The sequence below is a fragment of the Petromyzon marinus genome, chromosome 17, assembly GCF_048934315.1.
Source record: "Petromyzon marinus isolate PM22_M1 ecotype Great Lakes invasive population chromosome 17, UKy_Petmar_22M1.pri1.0, whole genome shotgun sequence".
Taxonomy (NCBI): domain Eukaryota; kingdom Metazoa; phylum Chordata; class Hyperoartia; order Petromyzontiformes; family Petromyzontidae; genus Petromyzon; species Petromyzon marinus.
Window position 1 is genome coordinate 11,619,333 of NC_133683.1, and position 21,452 is coordinate 11,640,784.

Consider the following 21,452-nt stretch of genomic DNA (forward strand, 5'->3'; position numbering starts at 1 on the left):
TCAACCGAGGGGAGACCCAGAACCGGTTCAGATATTCATCACTGGTGTTGGCTGTGAGCAGGAATCGAACCCGGGATGCGCTACGAACCCGGCAACCCGGGTTCGTAGCGCATCCCGCTAACTGCGACACTACCGCTCCCCATTTATTCACCAACGACTCTTTAACACTTCACTCTTCAACCACGGAACATCTTCAGATACGGTTGAACTAGCTCCACCGCTGTATTACTTCTCAACACTTGAAGTTCTATAGCTTATTGTTGCTGACTACATTACAGCGGTGTTACAGCTTATCTCTCTCTTCTGCTCCTCCACTGCCTCCCACTACCCGTCCAGTGGGGGGTGGCTCTTTGTCCCGACGGCGGACGGCCCGTGTCTCGTGATGATGGGAGCGGCTTTTCAAGGGTCAAGAAGCTATCGCGCTCGACCGACGCGAACCACGCAGTGCCTTGGCCGCCGCTTGTCTGCCCACAGTTCAGTGATGGCCATGCGTGGATATACATACTGAAATCACGAATTGACCAATGTATACAAATTATTTGTTTCATTGTTTATCAGGTCCTTCCCGTGAGCAAGGGCTGCCTCTCTTTCCTATTAGTGGAAACTTTCGCGGTATGGTGCCTCCCTTTTCGGAGGTAGATGGTGTTCGTTTTTATTTTGATAATGCCGGGAGCCATTAATTTCATGTTCGGCAAAGTGGGGTGTTCCTTCTCTCCCTCTCAGTGGCTCAGTCAGCTCTCAACGCAGAATTGTGTTGCGACTCTTAAGGTCATTTTTACTTCGGTGTGTGAGCCTCAAGTCGTCTCAATTAAAAAAAACACACGAATAATAAAAACCGTTGTGCATCCACATCAACCAACGCATTACTATAACTCAACCAATCTGTTCAACGGTATACCCACGACACCACCTCCGAGGTAAAACAAAAAAAACTGGCACACACCGTGGGAAGATGAAGAATATCTCACGACACTGGAATGTGGAAGAGCTACCGTTGTCCTGCGCGGTGTTTTATTACGCAACTGAAAACAAAGAGAGCACTTAAGAATAAATATATATGCAGGGTCAGCCACTTCAAAAATAAAAGGGACGATGCTGGGAACAGCAGGCCAGGTGGTTTAACACATGGAGAGTTTGGGTGGGTGGGGGGTATTTTGACTTTAAACTTTCGTGACTGCAGGAATTAATATTCTTTCGTTCTTTCGGTAAAGTCACGGAGATAGAAAAAAAATATTTTAAAAATACTGTATTTGTATTATTTTTATTATCATGTTTTCTATCTACGTGACTTGACCGAAAGAACCGAAGAATAATGGTGGGGGTAGTCGAGGGAATTTGTCAGTTTTCGATTCTACTTTATTCTTGGAATGATGGAAATATGATCAGGAGCTGATTGCCAACGCCGAGGTCTGCTGGTCACGAGCGGAGTCCACTCAAATACCTCATCAGATCGTGTTGTTTCCTGGCCCTCAAAGGGGCCTTTTCTTCCGCATTTAGCTCGACTCGTCAGATCTGGATTCGAATTAAGGACGTCCATTTCGCTCGGATGACGGTGTCAGTTGTGCTCAAGGTGGTGGACACGGCAAGCCGATTGGCACGGTTGGTTGGCTACGTACGGTGCGAAAAAAGTTCAACATACACGCATACAAACACGTGACGGGTGGGTCCATCGCGAGAAGGGGACCCCCACCGTTACCCACCCAGTTCACGATTTTACAATATTTGGTTTTGAGATTAAATTGTGTGAAGTGCAGTTTAACGCCATACGGCGCAGTAACACTCACGCGATCAGACCCGAAACACAATTATGAATCATAACATTGACCGCGAAAATACACGTGTTAAAGTCCCCCACGCCCACCCCCTCCCCAGGTAAAGGCAAAATGTGATGTTGCATTGGTGTACAGCTTTTCCCCGTGGTAGCTCACGTGGTAGCTCACGTGGCGCAGCAGAACTCGCAATGACAGGGCTGATTGTGCCATCGCCCTGATGAATCACATGACTCCGCATGCACAATTGCAACAGCGCATTCCACTCCTGTCCCATCCCTGCAATTGCAACAACCACAATTACCGTATACGAGCAGAGCGCGCACTGTGTCCGGATGCTGCCGCCGTGTAAAATGGACTTGAGCCCAATGGACTTGCAGTCCAGGGGTCGCCGGTTCCATTCGAACTCCCGGCGCGGTAGTTGGAACGGTGCAGTTTTCTTAAATCTCACCCCACCGCCTCTATCCACCAAGAAGTACAGATGGGTACATCACCGTCGATCGGCAGATCATGTGTGGCGGGGGAAAGTGTGGTGGGTATTTCCAGTTCTTGCGATGCATCTGGCGAGCGTGGAAGAGTAGGCCAAATGTTATCGAGAAGAGGCTTTTTACAGCTCCGTCTAGGGCTGCCTCTTACCCTTTTTTTCTTTCAATACTTACCTTGTATGCATTACTGCATACACAAATCCATTTCAAACTTCTAAGAAATTCTAACTGACGCGCCACGGTGGCGAGATGCAAATTACCTTGCCTGGTATATAGGAGCACATGGATTCGATCCCGACCCTTACGCCTGCTGTATATTTTGAGTATGCATGTTCTCCCCGTGCTATAAATTTCCACGTGACAAGCCACTTAGTTGCGGTATCATTTGTGACCAGGTCGCTTCTGACAAAGAGCCGTAGAGCTCAGAGGGCCTTACCTTGTAATATTTTTTTTTTAAAAGTGTATGGTTTTTAGTTTAGCTGTTGCAGAAGCATTTGAATGAATCGGCCGCATTCAAATCGAGATAAATTTCCCCAACCAAATTCACAATAACGTAACACGGTGGTGATCTATTCGTCGGGGGCGTATTCAAATAGAGCCACTGTACTGCGATTTAGCTGCAAGCAACGTGAGTTGAGGACGGGGTGGCTTGGTCACATTATGCCCCTAATTGCATGCGATTGTGACTGGTGTGCCTGGTTGGGTGCGTGCTTGCTCTGCCCTCATGCTGGCATGAGCCCGCTGATCACATGAAAGGCTTACAGTGTGCTTGCTGCTGCTGCCACGGCTGGTGGTCATGCTTCACGCTGGGTTACTGGCAGCTGGCTCAGTGCTCTGGGAAGAGAGAAGATTCCACAGGGGGCCAGGAGAGAGCCAAAAACCATCGTTGTCTTTCTCGACTCTCAGCCGGAAAACATCTCCCAGCCGGACAACTTCTGATGACGGTAACCATCCAGTGCTTTGTTCCCGGCGCAGCGTTAATCAGCTCGGCACGTGTCAAGCAGGCTGCAGTGTGCTGCTGAGAGACCCCCGTCCCCCCCACCTCTCTTGTTATAGAAACTTATCCTCCGCCACACTTTCCACATGATACATCGTTGGAGCAAGGGCTTAACTCTTTCACTCGAAATTGTCTGCAAATGCTGCTAGGCTGGCTTTGAGTCGTGATTATAGGCGTACGGCACTGCCATGAAAGTACAATGTTATTTAATGTGTCCTGTATTCCTAGGAGAGTATTAAGATAAAATAAGGGCACAGTAACGCAGCCTTTCTAATGCACAGCGGCGGGGGGGGGGGATGCACGAAAGACAAAAGCAGATCGTATCGTTACTCATTGTTTCACGATTGACATTTGTTTAAAGTTTATTTAACATTGACTGCGTCGTGCCCCCCCCCCCGCCCCGAGTGGTATATATGCCCCCCTTTAAACAAGCTTACCCTGGTACAGGGTTGCCATTAGTGATGAAGTAATTACGGATATAACCCTATTAAGTCTGTAAGCTCTTTCACGACCTCGCGTGAGCGTCACCGAGAGATGGAAATTACAGTAATGTTCTAAATGGGCTGGAGATCAACACGTTGTATTTAGTACGTTATAGAAAATAATGCAATGCACACACACATTTAGTATGTATATTATGAGTTGTGTAATGAAACGTTTTCGGAAATGGTTTAAAATCTACTTTACCGATGTTCTTTCAAGACATCTGATCAGAATACTCTAGATTGCAGAAGAGCTCTCTTTAGGTCTGACAAGCGCTATATCAGGTTTGTGGGATCATAGTCCAGGTTTGTGGGTTCATAGTCTAGGTTTGTAGGTTCATAGTCGAGATTTGTGGGTTCATAGCCTAGATGTGTGGGTTCATAGCCCAGATTTGTGGGTTAATAGTCCAGGTTTGTGGGTTCATAGTCTAGGTTTGTAGGTTCATAGTCGGGGTTTGTGGGTTCATAGCCTAGATGTGAGTTCATAGTCCAGGTTTCTGGGTTTATAGTCCAGGGTTGTAGGTTCACAGTCTAGGTTTGTGGGTTCATAGCCTGGATGTGTGGGTTCATAGTCCAGGTTTCTGGGTTTATAGTCCAGGTTTGTGGGTTCATAGTCCAGGTTTGTGGGTTCATATTCCAGGTTTGTGGGTTCATAGTCCAGGTTTGTGGGTTCATAGTCGAGGTTTGTAGGTTCATAGTCCAGGTTTGTGGGTTCATAGCCAATGTTTGTGGGTTCATAGTCCAGGTTTATGGGTTCGTAGTCCAGGTTTGTGAGTTTGTAGTCCAGGTTTGTGCGTTCATAGTCTAGGTTTGTGGGTTCACAGTCTAGGTTTGTGGGTTCATAGTCCAGGTTTGTGGGTCCATACCTTAGGTGTGTGGGTTCATAGTCCGAGCATCAGGATTCTCAGTCCGGTTTCTGCATACAGGGAGTTCATGGTGCAGCCTGCTGGTCAACGTTGTGTTCAAGTTGGAGTGCACAATGATCATCATCTGATAAAGGTGTTGCAAGATTTAAAATTAGGCTAAATATGTATTTTATAGTCTATTTTATATATTTTGAGCTCTTTACTATTTTGTGGACATACAATGTCCATGATGTAATGTTGTGTTTCCTTGTGAAGCGCTCTGTAACGATTTTATTGTGAAGGGCGCTGTGTTAAATACAGTTTGAGTGATGGCCAACAAGTGGCTGTACCTTTACCTTAGGAATGAATCGTAATTAATAATTGCGAAAGCAACACGTGACTCTTCCATGTTTGTGAAGATACTTTTGTGAAGAGAGTGGGAGTGAGAATAGATGATTGTGGAACTCCATAGCCCAGGCTATTTTGACAGCAGGCTAGCCCTTGTACCACAAATGTCAATATGTACACGATTACTGAAGACATTTAAGAGAAGCGAAATGGTGTTGAAAAGTGGCAGCAAACTCAAATAATTAAGTTTTTACCGATCCATAATAGAGTTTTTTGGGTTAGATCGTGTAAATATAAATGTATTGTTAAACCCGCCACCACCCAACACAGCCAGTTTCTACTGATTACGGCCTATGTAATGGGCATGATAATTAGTTACTGAGACCAAAATGTAACTGGCTTACTGTGAATGGCCCTCATGTTTTACCAGTACAAACTGTGCTACTCCCTTACAACACATCTTTAAATGTAACTTCATGTATTCTTAAATGTCAGTTCTTGCCCGAGTAAAAGTGTTGCTTGTTCGCATCTCGATTGCGGTATTCATATTTATACGACCGTATTTATATCAGCTGAAGGTTTATGTTTCGTAGAGCAGCGATTCTGCTGCACAAATTGGTTGGCAATGGCACTAAGTTTAGGGGCTTGATGTTCTCGCTTGTGAAGTGATGTTATGGAACAACTTGGAATGTTTCGAAAGACAAAATAAGATAAACGGTCTCCATGCTCAAATGACTAATAAATATAGCAGGCAATGTCCCCTTCAAAATGAAACAATAAGAATAGGTTTTACAGAAAGGGTAAAACCTATTCATATTTTTTCATACTTTGATACTGGCAAAAAGGTCCCATTTTGATGTTATTGATGAGCGAGTTGAGTTGCTTTCTTATTTGTGCACCACTACCCAATACAGCAACAGCACCAATATGTTTAACATTAATACGTTGAATATGAATTGATGTTCTCATGGAGAAACTATCACCCGCCATTGGAATGTGGAATTTACAACCAACACAGTATCTGGTTTCAGGCAACTATAGAGGTGACCAACAAACCTCTGCTTGTTTGTCCCTCTCGCCTGTCCCGCCAGCCAGCCAAACTTTTTTCAATCACATACAGTACTGTTTTGTGTGACACTCGCATATAATTCCCCCCTTCATCGGCACCATTGTTTTCCTCCAGCAATGATCCCTATCGTCACTAGATGCCAATAACAATACCCCGCCAATCGCCACGAAGTGGCTGTGACGTCACCACGGCGCCTGTGCCAGGCCAGGTGCACTTTGAGGCCACGTGGAGTGTCCGAAGGCCTCGCTGACAGGAGGTCACGGGACAGACCCAGCAGGTGCCATGGGTTTGCCTGACTGAGATCACTAGCAGATGCTGCCAGCTATACCCCAATATTGTGCGAACTTCCTTCACTTTAGCCACCCGGCGCTCCGCTCGTTGTTGTGAGCATCGCTCCTCCCCCCTCCGTTGTTGTTGGAGGGCGACTACCTCCAACTGCCCAATAGCGTCCTTCACGAGCCTCCTCCTCCACAGAGGCCGATCGTGACACCGCTGGTACCGGTCATCGGCAAGTCCACTCAGCTCCACTGGATGGCGACACGCACACACACGTAATGTAGTAAAATATATTTATAACTAGCTTTTTTTCCCGTCCAAGGACGGGTGGATATTTCAGTAAATTAGAAATATTCAATAGAAAAATTGTTCAGCTCATGATTATTAATGAGGGGGAGGGGGTTGCCCATGTGGAGTGACGTCACCCGCTAATGGTTATTGGGGAGGGGTGCGGCATGTGGAGTGACGTCACCCCCTCATGGTTATTGTGGAGGGGTGTGGCATGTGGAGTGACGTCACCCCCTCATGGTTATTGTGGAGGGGTGCGGCATGTGGAGTGACGTCACCCCCTCATGGTTATTGTGGAGGGGTGCGGCATGTGGAGTGCGCGACCTTCTTGTGCGTTCATGGAAATTTCCACGCGGGGATGAATATTAATGAAGGGGGGGGCTCTTTTGCAGTGACGTCACGCACAGATGTAGCACTGTGCTGGATAGATTTATTTTTTACCGTCACTTTCTGTAAAGAAACGTCATATTTGAAGCGACTTTGCGTAATACATTATTTAATTCAACTCGACCTTCCTCTGCGTTAGTGTAAAAAATCCACTCACTCATGAATATTAATGAGAGGGGGTGGGCCTCATGTGGAGTGACGTCACGCGGGGGACGGACAGACATTTCCGGTTGATTATAGGTAATTGGCGACGTTTCGGGCAATGGCCCTTCTTTCATGGGCTATGAAAAACGTCGCCTATTGTATATTTTGCTTCTTTTAAGGCCACAGTGTGGTTGACGAATGTGTTGAGTTGTTTGTAGAGTCTGCTTGTGTGCCACTGCCAACGCAGCAGCATGTACAGTCCTTAATGTTCTTTGGTTCAAATTATAATAAACATAAAATAAGCAAAAAACTACGTTTCGATCACAACACAAGCTGTAGCTTTCCCCCTCTTTTTTCCTCCTGATGACAATCGCTTGTGTTGTGATCGAAACGTCGTAGTTTTTATTTATTTTATTTTTTATTAATTTGAACCTATCTACGTGACTTTACCGAAAGACCCAAAGAATATGAATTACTGCAGTCACGAAAGCTTTAAGTCAAGATTTTACAGTCCGAAATATTTGGTGGGCATGTCATAATGCAATCGATTATAATTATCAATCGACGCATGTCCGTTTACTTAAACTATTAAGCTCGGCCGAATCTAGGCAGACGCTAATTAAACTCGGGTGCTAAAATTGTTAAATGTATGACAGACAAAATCGAATGGTTATTTAATGTACGTAAATTTGTTTACAATTAATCAACCGTACAGAACAAATTAGTACGGTAGTCCAGTGATAACACATTCCTGCGGAGGGAGCTGGTAGGAACGTTGGGTTGCTCGGTCAATGGCCAGGGTCCGACTGTGAGGGCGGGCACAAGCCGGCGTGAGTAGGTTAAACGTTGAGTTTTATAAGGGCACAACGGGGTGACCAGCCCCTCCCCACCCAGCCCCTCCCCTCCAGCCCCACCCTCCCCACCCAGCACCTCCCCACCCTACCCTCCCACCCAGCCCCACCCCTCCCCATCCAGCCCCTCCCCACCCTCCCCTCTTCACCCAGCCCCACCCCTCCCCACCCTCCCCTCTTCACCCAGCCCCTCCCTCCTCACCCAGCCCCTCCCTCCCCACCTAGCCCCACCCTCCCACTCAGCCCCTCCCTCCCCACCTAGCCCCACCCCACCCTCTCCACCCAGCCCCTCCCCACCCAGCCCCTCCCCATCCTCCCCTCCCCACCCAGCCCCTCCCCACCCTCCCCTCTTCACCCAGCCCCTCCCTCCTCACCCAGCCCCTCCCTCCCCACCCAGCCCCTCCCCACCCTCCCCACCCAGCCCCTCCCCACCCTCCCCACCCAGCCCCTCCCCACCCTCCCCTCCCTACCCTCCCCACCCAGCCCCTCCCCACACTCCCCACCCAGCCCCTCCCCACCCTCCCCTCCCCACCCTCCCCTCTTCACCCAGCCCCTCCCTCCTCACCCAGCCCCTCCCTCCCCACCCAACCCCTCCCCACCCTCCCCTCCCCACCCAGCCCCACCCCTCCCATTTTTGGATGCACGACGGACGGACGGCCACAATAATCCCCTGTGGGCTGGTGGTGTCACCAGGAGGTTCCTACCAGTAAAATCCTATTCCCAGGGTTATAAGACGCACGAATATCATACTTGTTTTAACATTCTTACCCGCCCCTACTTGACATCTGTGAAAAAGAGCTTTATAGCTCATCGGATTCCTTCAGTACAAATAAATATTCTGATGAATTATAGCTGTCGACATATTTGAGTTACAACGTTTTTTTTTAATAATGATACTAATTTAGTTTTATCCTGCTTATATCTGCAAAATAACTCCTTTGTCTCCTCCCCAATCCTGATGTGTTTACACATCAAGGTGCTCATCGAATAATACTGAGCTCCACCGACCCCCAGAGAGAGAGAGAAGGGCCACAACAGATGGGACTGGGGTGGGCATCTCACCCACCACACTGATGTGATGTTGGCCGTGGGCTGGAATCGAACTTGGATGTGGTTGTGTGTGTTGTAGTGGGGGTGGTGGTGGTGGCGTTTGTCTCTCTCTCTCTGTCTCACCCACGTCACGAAGTTGATTAAAACCAGCCGTGTACGTCGACCGAAGGCGAAATCCACACGTGGTGGTTGCACCCAGCAACATCAACATCCAACATTGGCACGAACCACCCCACACACGCACACGCACGTGCTTCATGCTCGCCTCCTCCGTTCTTGCCTCGGCAGATGAATTCAAATATCGTCTATCGTTGTTGGATCCGTCGTGAAAACTCGTGGACGGGTGAAGCCACCCGGCGTTGGGAGAGCAATAAACAACACGCGGTGCTTTGGTGTTGGAAGAGTAATCAACAACAACCCCCCCAAAGACTGGGAGGAAAGTCACCAATTCTCGTGGCCAGAGTTTGTGGCCTTGAATAATCGTCACCTGTGGCCAAGGGCGTTGTGAAACCCTCGAGCTGTTGGGGTTTGGGGGGGGGAGGTGTGGGAAGGATTCTTTCGTTGTTTTTCCTCGGGACAAAAGTTTTTTTTTGGGAAGGGTAAGTTCTTTGCCTTTTGTTTTTGCTACATTCTTTGTAACTTAAAATATTTTTTTTTCTTCAAGAAAGGGTTAAACCAAAATTGTTCCGCGTGGAACGTTGGGTAGGCCACAACCCCCACCCATCGCGAGGCCCACGTTTAACTGGGTTCACGTCTAAGAAGTAACAAGTGATGTTCATTCGTCCGCCGATGTTGATTGTTTGGTGTTCTCTTAAAGTTACAAGCTGTTAATTGTTCCGCGAAGTTGTCTCGCTCAGTAGTTGTGTAGTTGTTGTTGTTGTGCGTGAGTTTTAAGTGAACCTGTCGACTCAGCTCCTCGCACGAGTTACCCCCGGGGTTACGGTGTGCAGCAAAAACGTCGCCACTTGGGGGAGAGACAAAGACGGCCGTGCGTTTGGTTGCCAGACCCCCCCCCCACACACACCTCCCCCTTCCCACACCCCCCCCCCACACACCTCCCTCGTGTGCCACAGTGCCCGTACGCCTTCGTAGGAGCTGCTGCTGCTGCCGCCGCTCGCTAACGGAACTTTGCCACAACAATTGGCAAGGACTTTGTACACACACGGGCTGGGGATCTCGTCTCGGTGTCTGTGTGTGTGTGTTGAAGTGACGATTATCCTGGGCCTCCCCCCACGCCCTCCTCTAGGTCGACACGGCCTTAAATTGGTACCCGGTCCATTGTGTAAACGTCGTCACTGGGGGGGAGGGGGGGGAGACAAAGGCGGCCGGGTGTGGGTGCTGGCCACCCACTCCCCCTTCATCGGTGCTCCTCGCGAACAGCACTTACCCCCAGCAGTCTGGTAAGGCCACATTGGGGGATCTTTGTGCTTCAGAGTGCCGTACGGTTATCGTCAACATTATTTGCTAGTGCATCGCTGGTGGTGGTCAATCCACTGCTGGATGAATCGCTCGCCGTCACCATTGTATCGCTCGCCGTCACCATTGTATAATATATATATTTTATCAAATGTACCGTGCTGGTAATGGAAAAACTCCCACGACTCTAGGAAGTGGGCCCCGAAGCGTGCCACAACGTAAGGGACCGTGGTGATTTACAGCCAACGTGATTGAGCGTGGACAATTACACCCAAGCCGAAACATAACATTAAAAAAATGTTTAAAAATAAATATATTTTATTATGTATGATAGAATATAGTATTGTCATCAGTATGACATACGTATACCAAGTTTGCAGTCGATACGACATTGGGAAGTGTGTTAAAATTGAGTTACAAGATTTGAGAATACTACAACTGAAATGAAATCGTGTAATCCCTTAACGTTGAGCTCCCTCGCCTGCACTCCCGACTTAAGATCGTTAACGTCGCTCCGGTAACATTGACAATTGAGCACACACACACACAAATAATAAACACTTGTTAAAAAACACACACACGTAACAAAAAGTTGCTAAAAATGGTACGGCGGTGAGATGTTGGGGCTTACTAATCTGGAACAAGCAGTGGTTTATATATTCTTGATTCTTTCGGTAAAGTCACGTATTTTATTGTTTCCCTTCTACGTGGTGACTTTACCAAATGAACCAAGAATGTGAATCCCTGCGGTCTCGAAAGCTTTAAATCTAAATTTACGCAGTGGTTTGTCAATGAGCGCGCGTTGTGTGTGTGTCTGTTGTAACACGTGTTACACTTAACACGTGTATACTTAACACGTGTTACATTTAACATTTAACACGTGTTACACTTAACACGTGTACAGGGTGCTTTAACATTTTTTAAAACACTTTTTGGGACTATCGTTATAATACACTGTAACGTGATAACAAATGTATGTTAATAGCTTTAAAAAAAGTTTCCACTTGTTCGCAGTGCCGGATTATCCTAGCAGCAAGAGTAGCTACACATGTAGCTGCGAGCTATCAATTCCGGTTCAGTGATTCTGCACTTGCTCTATTACTATAGTACTATACCGCCTTCGACTTTTACCAACGACTGGGTGTTTAAGGTTAGCGATTTGTCGTATTATCTGGCTGTATAGCAAATAAAAAACTACATTTACTTTACTATGCAAGTTAAACATTTGTGTTTTAATATTTATGTGTTTTTTTATTACACGCTTTTATTTAACTCACTGACTTTACCGAAAGAACCAAGAATATGAATCCCTGCAGTCACGAAAGCTTTAAATAAAAAAATTCACTGTCCGTTGTCGTAAGCTCAAATCCTGTAACTCAATTTTAACCCACTTCCCAATGAGGTATCGACTGAAAACTTGGTATTCTTATGTCATACTGATGACAATACTATATTATATCATAACAAATAAAATATATTATTTTTTTAAACATTGTTTTTTATATGTTATGTTTCGGATTGGGTCTAATTGTCCACGCTCAACTGACGTTGGCTGTAGTAAATCACCACGGTCCCTTACGTTGTGGCAAGCTTCGGGGCCACTTCCTGGAGTCGTGGAGTTCTTCCATTACTAGTACGGTACATTTAATTAAAGCGTGTTTTTTTTAAATAAAAAAAATATTTTTTTTTAATGTTACTTCTTTTTTTAGGGCCCATTTATAACACATGCTGTCGGGCCTCCGCACTAGCTTCATCCGGCACTGGCTTGTTCGCCATCGTTGTCAACGCACGTCTGGAATCTTCTACAGGTGGATCTACAGAGCCCCAGAGGGACGTCTATTGTGGGGTATCACTCTCTCTTGTGGGGTATCACTCTCTCTTGTGGGGTATCACTCTCTCTTGTGGGGTATCACTCTCTCTTGTGGGGTATCACTCTCTCTTGTGGGGTATCACTCTCTCTTGTGGGGTATCACTCTCTCTTGTGGGGTATCACTCTCTCTTGTGGGGTATCACTCTCTCTTGTGGGGTATCACTCTCTCTTGTGGGGTATCACTCTCTCTTGTGGGGTATCACTCTCTCTTGTGGGGTATCACTCTCTCTTGTGGGGTATCACTCTCTCTTGTGGGTATCACTCTCTCTTGTGGGGTATCACTCTCTCTTGTGGGGTATCACTCTCTCTTGTGGGGTATCACTCTCTCTTGTGGGGTATCACTCTCTCTTGTGGGTTATCACTCTCTCTTGTGGGGTATCACTCTCTTGTGGGGTATCACTCTTGTGGGTATCACTCTCTCTTGTGGGGTATCACTCTCTCTTGTGGGGTATCACTCTCTCTTGTGGGTTATCACTCTCTCTTGTGGGTATCACTCTCTCTTGTGGGGTATCACTCTCTCTTGTGGGGTATCACTCTCTCTTGTGGGGTATCACTCTCTCTTGTGGGTATCACTCTCTCTTGTGGGGTATCACTCTCTCTTTTGGGGTATCACTCTCTTGTGGGTATCACTCTCTCTTGTGGGTATCACTCTCTCTTGTGGGTATCACTCTCTCTTGTGGGGTATCACTCTCTCTTGTGGGGTATCACTCTCTCTTGTGGGGTATCACTCTCTCTTGTGGGGTATCACTCTCTCTTGTGGGTATCACTCTCTCTTGTGGGTATCACTCTTGTGGGTATCACTCTCTCTTGTGGGTATCACTCTCTCTTGTGGGGTATCACTCTCTCTTGTGGGTATCACTCTCTTGTGGGTATCACTCTCTTGTGGGTATCACTCTCTTGTGGGTATCACTCTCTTGTGGGTATCACTCTTTCTTGTGGGGTATCACTCTCTCTTGTGGGGTATCACTCTCTCTTGTGGGGTATCACTCTCTCTTGTGGGTATCACTCTTGTGGGGTATCACTCTCTCTTGTGGGGTATCACTCTCTCTTGTGGGGTATCACTCTCTCTTGTGGGTATCACTCTCTCTTGTGGGTATCACTCTCTCTTGTGGGGTATCACTCTCTCTTGTGGGGTATCACTCTCTCTTGTGGGGTATCACTCTCTCTTGTGGGGTATCACTCTCTCTTGTGGTATTGTTGCAAATTCTCGGAAGTGTTGACATTGTTTTTGAAGCCTCCTGTACTTTAATTTTTGTCACGTTGAGTACGCGCGTGCTGTGTTTGTTGCACAGCACTTATATGGTCCCGTGGTGAAGTATGGTCAAAACCCGCACGGACCGACGGGAGTGGGGGGTGGAGAGGCCTTCATCCAGCAGTGGAATGATTAAAGGCCTACGCAGTGCTGTGCATGTTGTTTATTAGTGCGGTGTTAATGGGCATGTAGCTGTGCACGTCTCCCGCAAGTTTATAAAGCAGCGATTAAAAAAGCGTTGATTAAAACGACACGGCAATAAATGAGTTCAATGTACGTAGTTTAACACGTTAGGATTTTGCCGACAGATGTCCACAATAGAGGTTTTCTTTTTTGGGTTAGATCGCGTAAATATATAAATGTGTCGTTAAACCCGCCACCACCCGGCACAGCCAACTCGTGAGGGTTGTCACGTGAACAGTACGTGGCCAATTCGTTACTAGTACAGCACTAACCGGTGTGTTGGAGAGCAAATCCACAACATTTACACTCACACTGTCGAAACTATGTACTCAGATTGTAAATGTTGTGGATTTACTCTCCAACACACCGGTTAGTGCTGTACTGGTAACGAATTGGCACGTTCTGTTTACGTGACAAACCTTACTAATTGGCTGTCGGGTGGTGGCGGGTTTAATGACACATTTATATTTGCGTGAGCTAACCCAAACCTGTATTATCAATATACTTAATCACAATTTAAGTAAGTCTAAGTTATATACTGTATGTTCCCATCGGTCTCTCCGACTGAAATAACACTAAGTGTATTAAATTTGGCCCTAAATTTGCAGCACATTTGGGAAAGTGAGTATCGATCAGCAGCAATGTGGGTTGGTGTTCAGTGTAAATGGGTGGATGGATGAGAGAGCTGGTGGTGCATACTGATCCAAGTCACACACAGATCTCAGAAGCTAAGCAGGCATTTGAGCCTGGATAATGCTTTGGTGGACGACCAACCACCACCAATGCACGGCAAGTGCAGCAATATGGCAGTGCAGAAAAATCCCATTAATAATTGTACTGTGCTTCTATGCTCCCACAATTATGCTGCCTGCCTTCAACCGACCCGCACTGATTGGCGTGGTCAAGTGTGGCCAAATAACCCTGACAGGCGTGGGGAGGCCCTCATCCAGCAGTGGATTGATCAAAGGTTCTGTATATGAACCTTATGGCTTGACCCCGGGGTCCCGAATAAACGGAAGTCAAAATCGTAATTAATTTATTTTTGGCGACTCCGTCCCATCCGCGCACATAAACAAACGCAGCGACCCACCTGGCGTGGATCGTTCTGTTGTCATGTCCAAGCTCACCAGCGAGGACGAATGCGCAGAAGAGCTGAACAAGCGAATGCACTCCATGCTCGGGTATGGGCAGGATCATAACAAGTCTTATCCAAAGCTGCTTAAACTGCCTACACGACTGAAGTCCTTTATTTGTCATAACGGTATGCATAATACAGTGAAACTGCTCTCTTATCATCAATATTATTTGTGACCTACCAATGTCTGCAGCCAGGATCAATCGATGACAATCCTATTACCTGCAGATATTTAACAGATGAGATGTGTTGCACCGTTAATTCCTCCTGTTTGATATTTATCTTGTCCGTATGCATCTGTGCAGATAGTTTTTTTTTTTGCGGTTAAGCCATAGTCCCCACATACCGCTCGTATCAATGCAGATAAGAGGAGCGGCGACCCACTGCTCTGTAGAGTAACATTGATATAAACGCTTGTTACAATATGAACAGCGCATTGAAAACGCGTACTATTTTACGTACTGTTTACAAAGTGTGTTCACACATCCACAACTGAGAAACACGATGAATGACGGAGAGGGGTGTAAATTAATTTTTCAATAGTGTATTTAAATAGAGGTACTGCAGGTAAGTCGTTTTCAGTTTTAAAGGCTTAGTTTAACAATACAACACTTGCCACCATCCTTCAAACTCATTGGTGAAAAAGAGCAAAGTTTTTGTTCACATAATGTTTACATTATATATAATATATTATAATGTTTACGCGAAAGCCGGGGGCTTATGGGACCCTGGGGTCCAGCCATAAGGTTAATATGTACAGTGAGGGAAAAAAGTATTTGATCCCCTGCTGATTTTGTACGTTTGCCCACTGACAAAGAAATGATCACTCTATAATTTTAATGGTAGGTTTATTTGAACAGTGAGAGACAGACTAACAACAAAAAAATCCAGAAAAACGCATGTCAAAAATGTTACAAATTGATTTGCATTTTAATGAGGGGAATAAGTATTTGACCCCTCTGCAAAACATGACTTAATACTTGGTGGCAAAAGCCTTGTTGGCAATCACAGAGGTCAGACATTTCTTGTAGTTGGCCACCAGGTTTGCACACATCTCAGGAGGGATGTTGTCCCACTCCTCTTTGCAGATCTTCTACAAGTCATTAAGGTTTTGAGGCTGACGTTTGGCAACTCGAATCTTCAGCTCCCTCCACAGATTTTCTATGGGATTAAGGTCTGGAGACTGGCTAGGACACTCCAGGACCTTAATGTGCTTCTTCTTGAGCCACTCCTTTGTTGCCTTGGCCGTGTGTTTTGGGTCATTGTCATGCTGGAATACCCATCCATGACCCATTTTCAATGCCCTGGCTGAGGGCAGGAGGTTCTCACCCAAGATTTGACGGTACATGGCCCCGTCCATCGTCCCTTTGATGCGGTGAAGTTGTCCTGTCCCCTTAGAAAAAAACACCCCCAAAGCATAATGTTTCCACCTCCATGTTTGATGGTGGGGATGGTGTTCTTGGGGTCATAGGGCAGCATTCCTCCTCCTCCAAACACGGCGAGTTGAGTTGATGCCAAAGAGCTCCATTTTGGTTTTATCTGACCACAACACTTTCACCCAGTTGTCCTCTGAATCATTCACATGTTCATTAGTAAACTTCAGACGGGCATGTATATGTGCTTTCTTGAGCAGGGGGACCTTGTGGGCGCTGCAGGATTTCAGTCCTTCGCGGCATAGCGTGTTACCAATTGTTTTCTTGGTGACTATGGTCCCAGCTGCCTTGAGATCATTGACAAGATCCTCCCGTGTAGTTCTGGGCTGATTCCTCACCGTTCTCATGATCATTGCAACTCCACGAGGTGAGATCTTGCATGGAGCCCCAGGCCGAGGGAGATGGACAGTTCTTTTGTGTTTCTTCCATTTGCGAATAATCGCACCAACTATTGTCACCTTCTCACCAAGCTGCTTGGCAATGGTCTTGTAGCCCATTCTAGCCTTGTGTAGGTCTACAATCTTGTCCCTGACACCCTTGGAGAGCTCTTTGGTCTTGGCCATGGTGGAGAGTTTGGAATCTGATTGATTGATTGCTTCTGTGGACAGGTGTCTTTTATACAGGTAACAAGCTGAGATTAGGAGCACTTCCTTTAAGAGTGTGCTTCTAATCTCAGCTCGTTACCTGTATAAAAGACACCTGGGAGCCAGAAATCTTTCTGATTGAGAGGGGGTCAAATACTTATTTCCCTCATTAAAATACAAATCAATTTATAACATTTTTGACATGCGTTTTTCTGGATTTTTTTGTTGTTATTCTGCCTCTCACTGTTCAAATAAACCTACCATTAAAATTATAGACTGATCATTTATTTGTCAGTGGGCAAATGTACAAAATCAGCAGGGGATCAAATACTTTTTTCCCTCACTGTATACAAGAAAGCTGTGGGTTAGACTTCCACTCTGAAAGCAATAGGGGGGGACACAGTGCACATGGCCGTTGTGTATGTTAGGCATTGAGATGTTTAATTCACAGCTGTGACTGTAATAACATTCACCTCATTTAGGGCGTTGATGCGGCTTCTGTCTATGTGGCGTTACCCCACATGATGTCTGTGTACACTTCACCTGACGTAAAGCAAAACATCATCAATCTCCATCTGTCTCTCCGTATCTCTGTCTTTGCATTTCAGTTTAAATATACACATTGTTTTTCTAAAAAAAAAATATTGCATGTGGTATCACTGTTTGTCTCAGCATCTCCATTTTTATATAAACTAGCCTCTTGCCCGTCCTAGGACGGAAGCTGTAATATTTACAAAAAAATTGAGCAGAGTTATAATTGTATCTTGTGGGTAATTTTAATGGCAGTGAATCTTGCACAAAAGTACGTCATCAAACACTTCACTGCATTTCACTGTAGCACTGTATTAATAGCAGTGAATCTGGCGCAAAACGAAGTCATCAAACACTTCACTGCAGTTAACTGTAGCATTCTAGATTGGAAGTTTTCGTGACTGCAAGGATCCATATTCTTTGGTTCTTTCGGTAAAGTCACGTAGGTGGAAAAAGAAATTAAATCACGACGTTTCGATTGCAACATAAGCAATCATCATCAGGTGTGACAACCACAGCAAGAAATCTCCAGTAAAAAAATATTTCTTGCTGTGGTTGTCACACCTGATGATGATTGCTTGTGTTGCAATCGAAACGTCGTGATTAGATTTATTTTATTTATATTTTTTTTATTCCACCTACGTGACTTAACTGTAGCACTTATTAATGGCAGTGAATCTTGCACAAAACTATGTCATAAAACACCTCACTTCACGTCACTGTAGCACTGTATATAACTGACCTTCAATTTGTTCCAAATTATTCTATTCTGCTTTCGGTCGCTGGGGTTGAAATTAATTGGAAATCGATACAATATCTGGAAAATCACTGAGAAATGTCTATTTTACCATAATCTAGAAGCATAAATTAGACTTACCTTTTGTCTCAAGTGCTGAAGAAATAAATAAAGACAACAAATCCACTTTGTTGCTGCGTATAATTATTTATTACATTCACTTTGAAGAAAGAAACGTGAAACTTAAAGCGAATTTGCGTGAGTGTAAAAATCCACCTGCTCATGAATATTAATGACGGGGGGTGGGGGGGGGGTGCGGCATGTGGAGTGACGTCACGCAGGTTACACACCAGACATTCTTGGCTCATAGTAGTAATATAAGATATACTTTTCTGTTTCTCCAATTGTCTCTTTAAAATCAAATTGTTAAAGCCATTTCCATTTGGTGTAAAGTAAATTTTAGGAGGAATTAGCCACTGTAATTTCGACCCTTTTGTGGATTATCGGCGTTTCTAGCCTTTAAACTTTTCTGTCACGGCAAACACAAATTAACTTCCCTTAAAATGTCACTAAAAGCAGAAAACGTTGACGGGAGTGTGAGAGAACCATCACTTTTAATGATTTATGCCATCTCAGTTTAAGTGATGTTTTATTGAAATTAAAGTTTTAAAGCAAATATTAACGGATCTAAAGTGATGTGCGAGTATTAGAATTTTTAAAGTCACGGGCTGTTTTAATAAATATATTGTATCTGTTTTAATCAGCAAAATGTCATTGCATACGTTATTTTTTGTGGGCAGAAGTCTAATACTGCATATGCTTTTTTTGCAGTTAAATATTTGAAGATACTTCGTCACTTTGGCTCTGAATTTCTCCCTCATCCTCACCAAGAATTATGTGCGGATCTGCAGATTTAAATGACATTTATCCCGCGACATAATACGCTGCAAACACTGCACGATGGAAACACCACTGTCTCTGAACAAGTACATCCAAGATATTTGTTGCACTCAATCCTACAATGATTTCATGGCAGCTTACAACATCAACAGGGCTGCAATCTGCGACCGGGCCAAGCAAAGTGCCACTGAGCATGCCAAGGAGGAGGAGGATGCTGAGTGTGCACAGCATGCGCTTAAAAGCATAGGGCTGCTGTGTACAGTCCCCTCGGCATTTCCTCACTGCAGTGAGCATGAAGTGTGGGCCGATGGCTCCACACGGGCTCAGGAGGCATGGCCAGTGCTGGAATCGATTGATCCTGCCGATGATCGGCAGCTGCTAAGTGCTGCCCCGTCAGACAGTGCAATGGGAAATCAGGATGGGAAGCCGCTCGGAGTCAGCGCTGATGCGACGGGAAGGCGGCGCTTGGATGAGATGGCAGAAGTGGCGGGTGTACAGGTAGGTTACGCCAGTGCGCTGGATTCTAAACGTGCGGACGAGTTGCAGGGGATGGGAAGTAACAAACAGCACTCGGCGGGTGACACTGTAGGATCGACAGCTTTTTCTGCGATTTGTAAATGCAGATCTGTGGCCGATGGCCGAAGTGGTGTAGCTGTGCTCCATAGTGCGAGGGAAGCACGGGGAATAATGCGTACGCACACCGAGCAAGCTCTGACATTTATCACCCTTGGCGAAGGAGATGGCAGCAGGCTCGCTCCTGTGAATGATACAGTTTCATCAGCTGGGCAAAACTGTGACCTGGTGAAGTGCACAGGTCGGCACGTAGACAATGCCAAATATTTAACCTCATTTTATGATGTTGATCTTCATAATGGTAATTTCAAGCCGGATCATAAACGAGCAGTGTGTACCAAAGGATCGTTGAATAACAACAGTGTTTTGGTAAATGTCCAGAAGGCTATGTTAAAACATGAGCCACTGCAGGGAACTTTAAAAGCAGAGGATTATTCAAAAGAAGGAATTTTGAAAGAAACCGAGGAACCACATCTACTGTTCAGAAACCCAGGTTACTATAATTACGGAGAACACTTCCCATCAGATTACAAACCTGGCAAGATAGACATTTCGGATCACCATTATGAAAAGATACAAGAAGTCCCTTCATTTTCAAGTGACCATCAAAAACAGGAACAAGAGTTTAGAGATTGGTGTGATGAAGATAACGGTCGGCTTGAATATTTGTCATCTTTCAAACCTAAAACACAAAACAAAGCGCAGGAAATTTGCTCAGCGAAAACCAAGTGTCCGCAGATGGGTGTGCATGGTCATGATTTTTCTGAGTTGCTGGATACCGACAAACAGGAAACCATATGCGATTTAGATGTCAAGCTGCCCGCTCGAGATGTTTCTCCAGAATACGCTCCATCAGAACTGGAATCTGACCAACCGAGTGGCGTGAAAATGAGGACAAAGACGTGGGCCGAATCCAGTCCCAAGCTGGAATTTTGTGACTTGAACAGCTTCTGTCTTCATCACGACTCGCCGACACGAAGCCCTTGCCTGCACAGTACCGTCGTGCACAGAAGGCACATCAACACACAGTACCCGATCACCACCACTCGACAACTGAGCTCCCCGGTGGCGTCCCCAGTTCTGTCGCCCATGCACAGCCCTCTTCGGTCAAGCCAAGAGCACGGCCTCTGCACCGACGCAATCCTCATGCACAATCACGAGTCGAAGGTGCGCAAGCTTGCCAAGTCGTGGGATATGACGGCCCTCAAGAATTCAGAAGTCAGTCGTTCTGCCGACTGGACCGAGGAGACGATGAGTCTGAAACAGAGACAGGAGAAGCTGCAGAAAGCTGGGTCCATGGATGCCCTTTCCTGGGGTAAAGGCGATCAGAGCAGTGACGTTTTGCGTGGCAAAATGCGTCTGGATCCCAAAGAACCTGCGCAGCCTCTAGGCTGCAATGCAGAATTCACAGGTATGTCTCCAGATGATGCTTATGGAGAGGGCTGTTTGCTTACATGATTTATCAACTGAATGGTGAAGCCTTGAATCTATTAGTGATAAGTTCAAAAGTGTCAATATTTTAGAGAAGAGTCGCTAAACTCTGTAACTATTGTTTGTGATAGTTTTCCATTATGCCAGCATTAATTACTGTGGTGCTTATAGAACACTTGCCTTGGCATAACAGGGAACATTGATCTGTTGGTCCACAGCGTGGGTATTTCATATATTTTTTTCAGTAACCTTGCACAAATGACAGGTTTAGTTTAATATATATTGCCATTATCGAGGGAACGATGGGTCACTGTGAACCCGGTGACCCGAGTTCGATTCCCAGCCATGGCTAACTTCAGTGAGGAATCATATCTCAAGCAGTATTTGGCTTCCTCCTTTTACCAGCCGTATTGAGCG

At 45.8% G+C, this 21,452-nt stretch overlaps 1 protein-coding gene across 4 annotated transcripts in view; it reads left to right on the forward strand.

The window, feature by feature from the left end:
- The first annotated feature begins 2,738 nt into the window (after positions 1 to 2,738).
- The window catches only part of LOC116943341 (uncharacterized), a 66,945-nt gene continuing 48,231 nt past the window's right edge, over positions 2,739 to 21,452 (forward strand). The window contains exons 1-2 of one of the 4 annotated variants that reach the window (XM_032956156.2): positions 2,739 to 3,198; positions 18,963 to 21,015. In XM_032956156.2, coding sequence (XP_032812047.2) covers positions 19,092 to 21,015 — 1,924 coding nt within the window. In that variant the 5' untranslated portion in view covers positions 2,739 to 3,198; positions 18,963 to 19,091. Of the gene's footprint in view, positions 3,199 to 10,079; positions 10,392 to 11,900; positions 12,041 to 12,104; positions 12,216 to 18,962; positions 21,016 to 21,452 lie in introns of those variants that run through there. The other 3 variants (XM_032956157.2, XM_076067617.1, XM_032956159.2) reach the window with 3 other exon arrangements.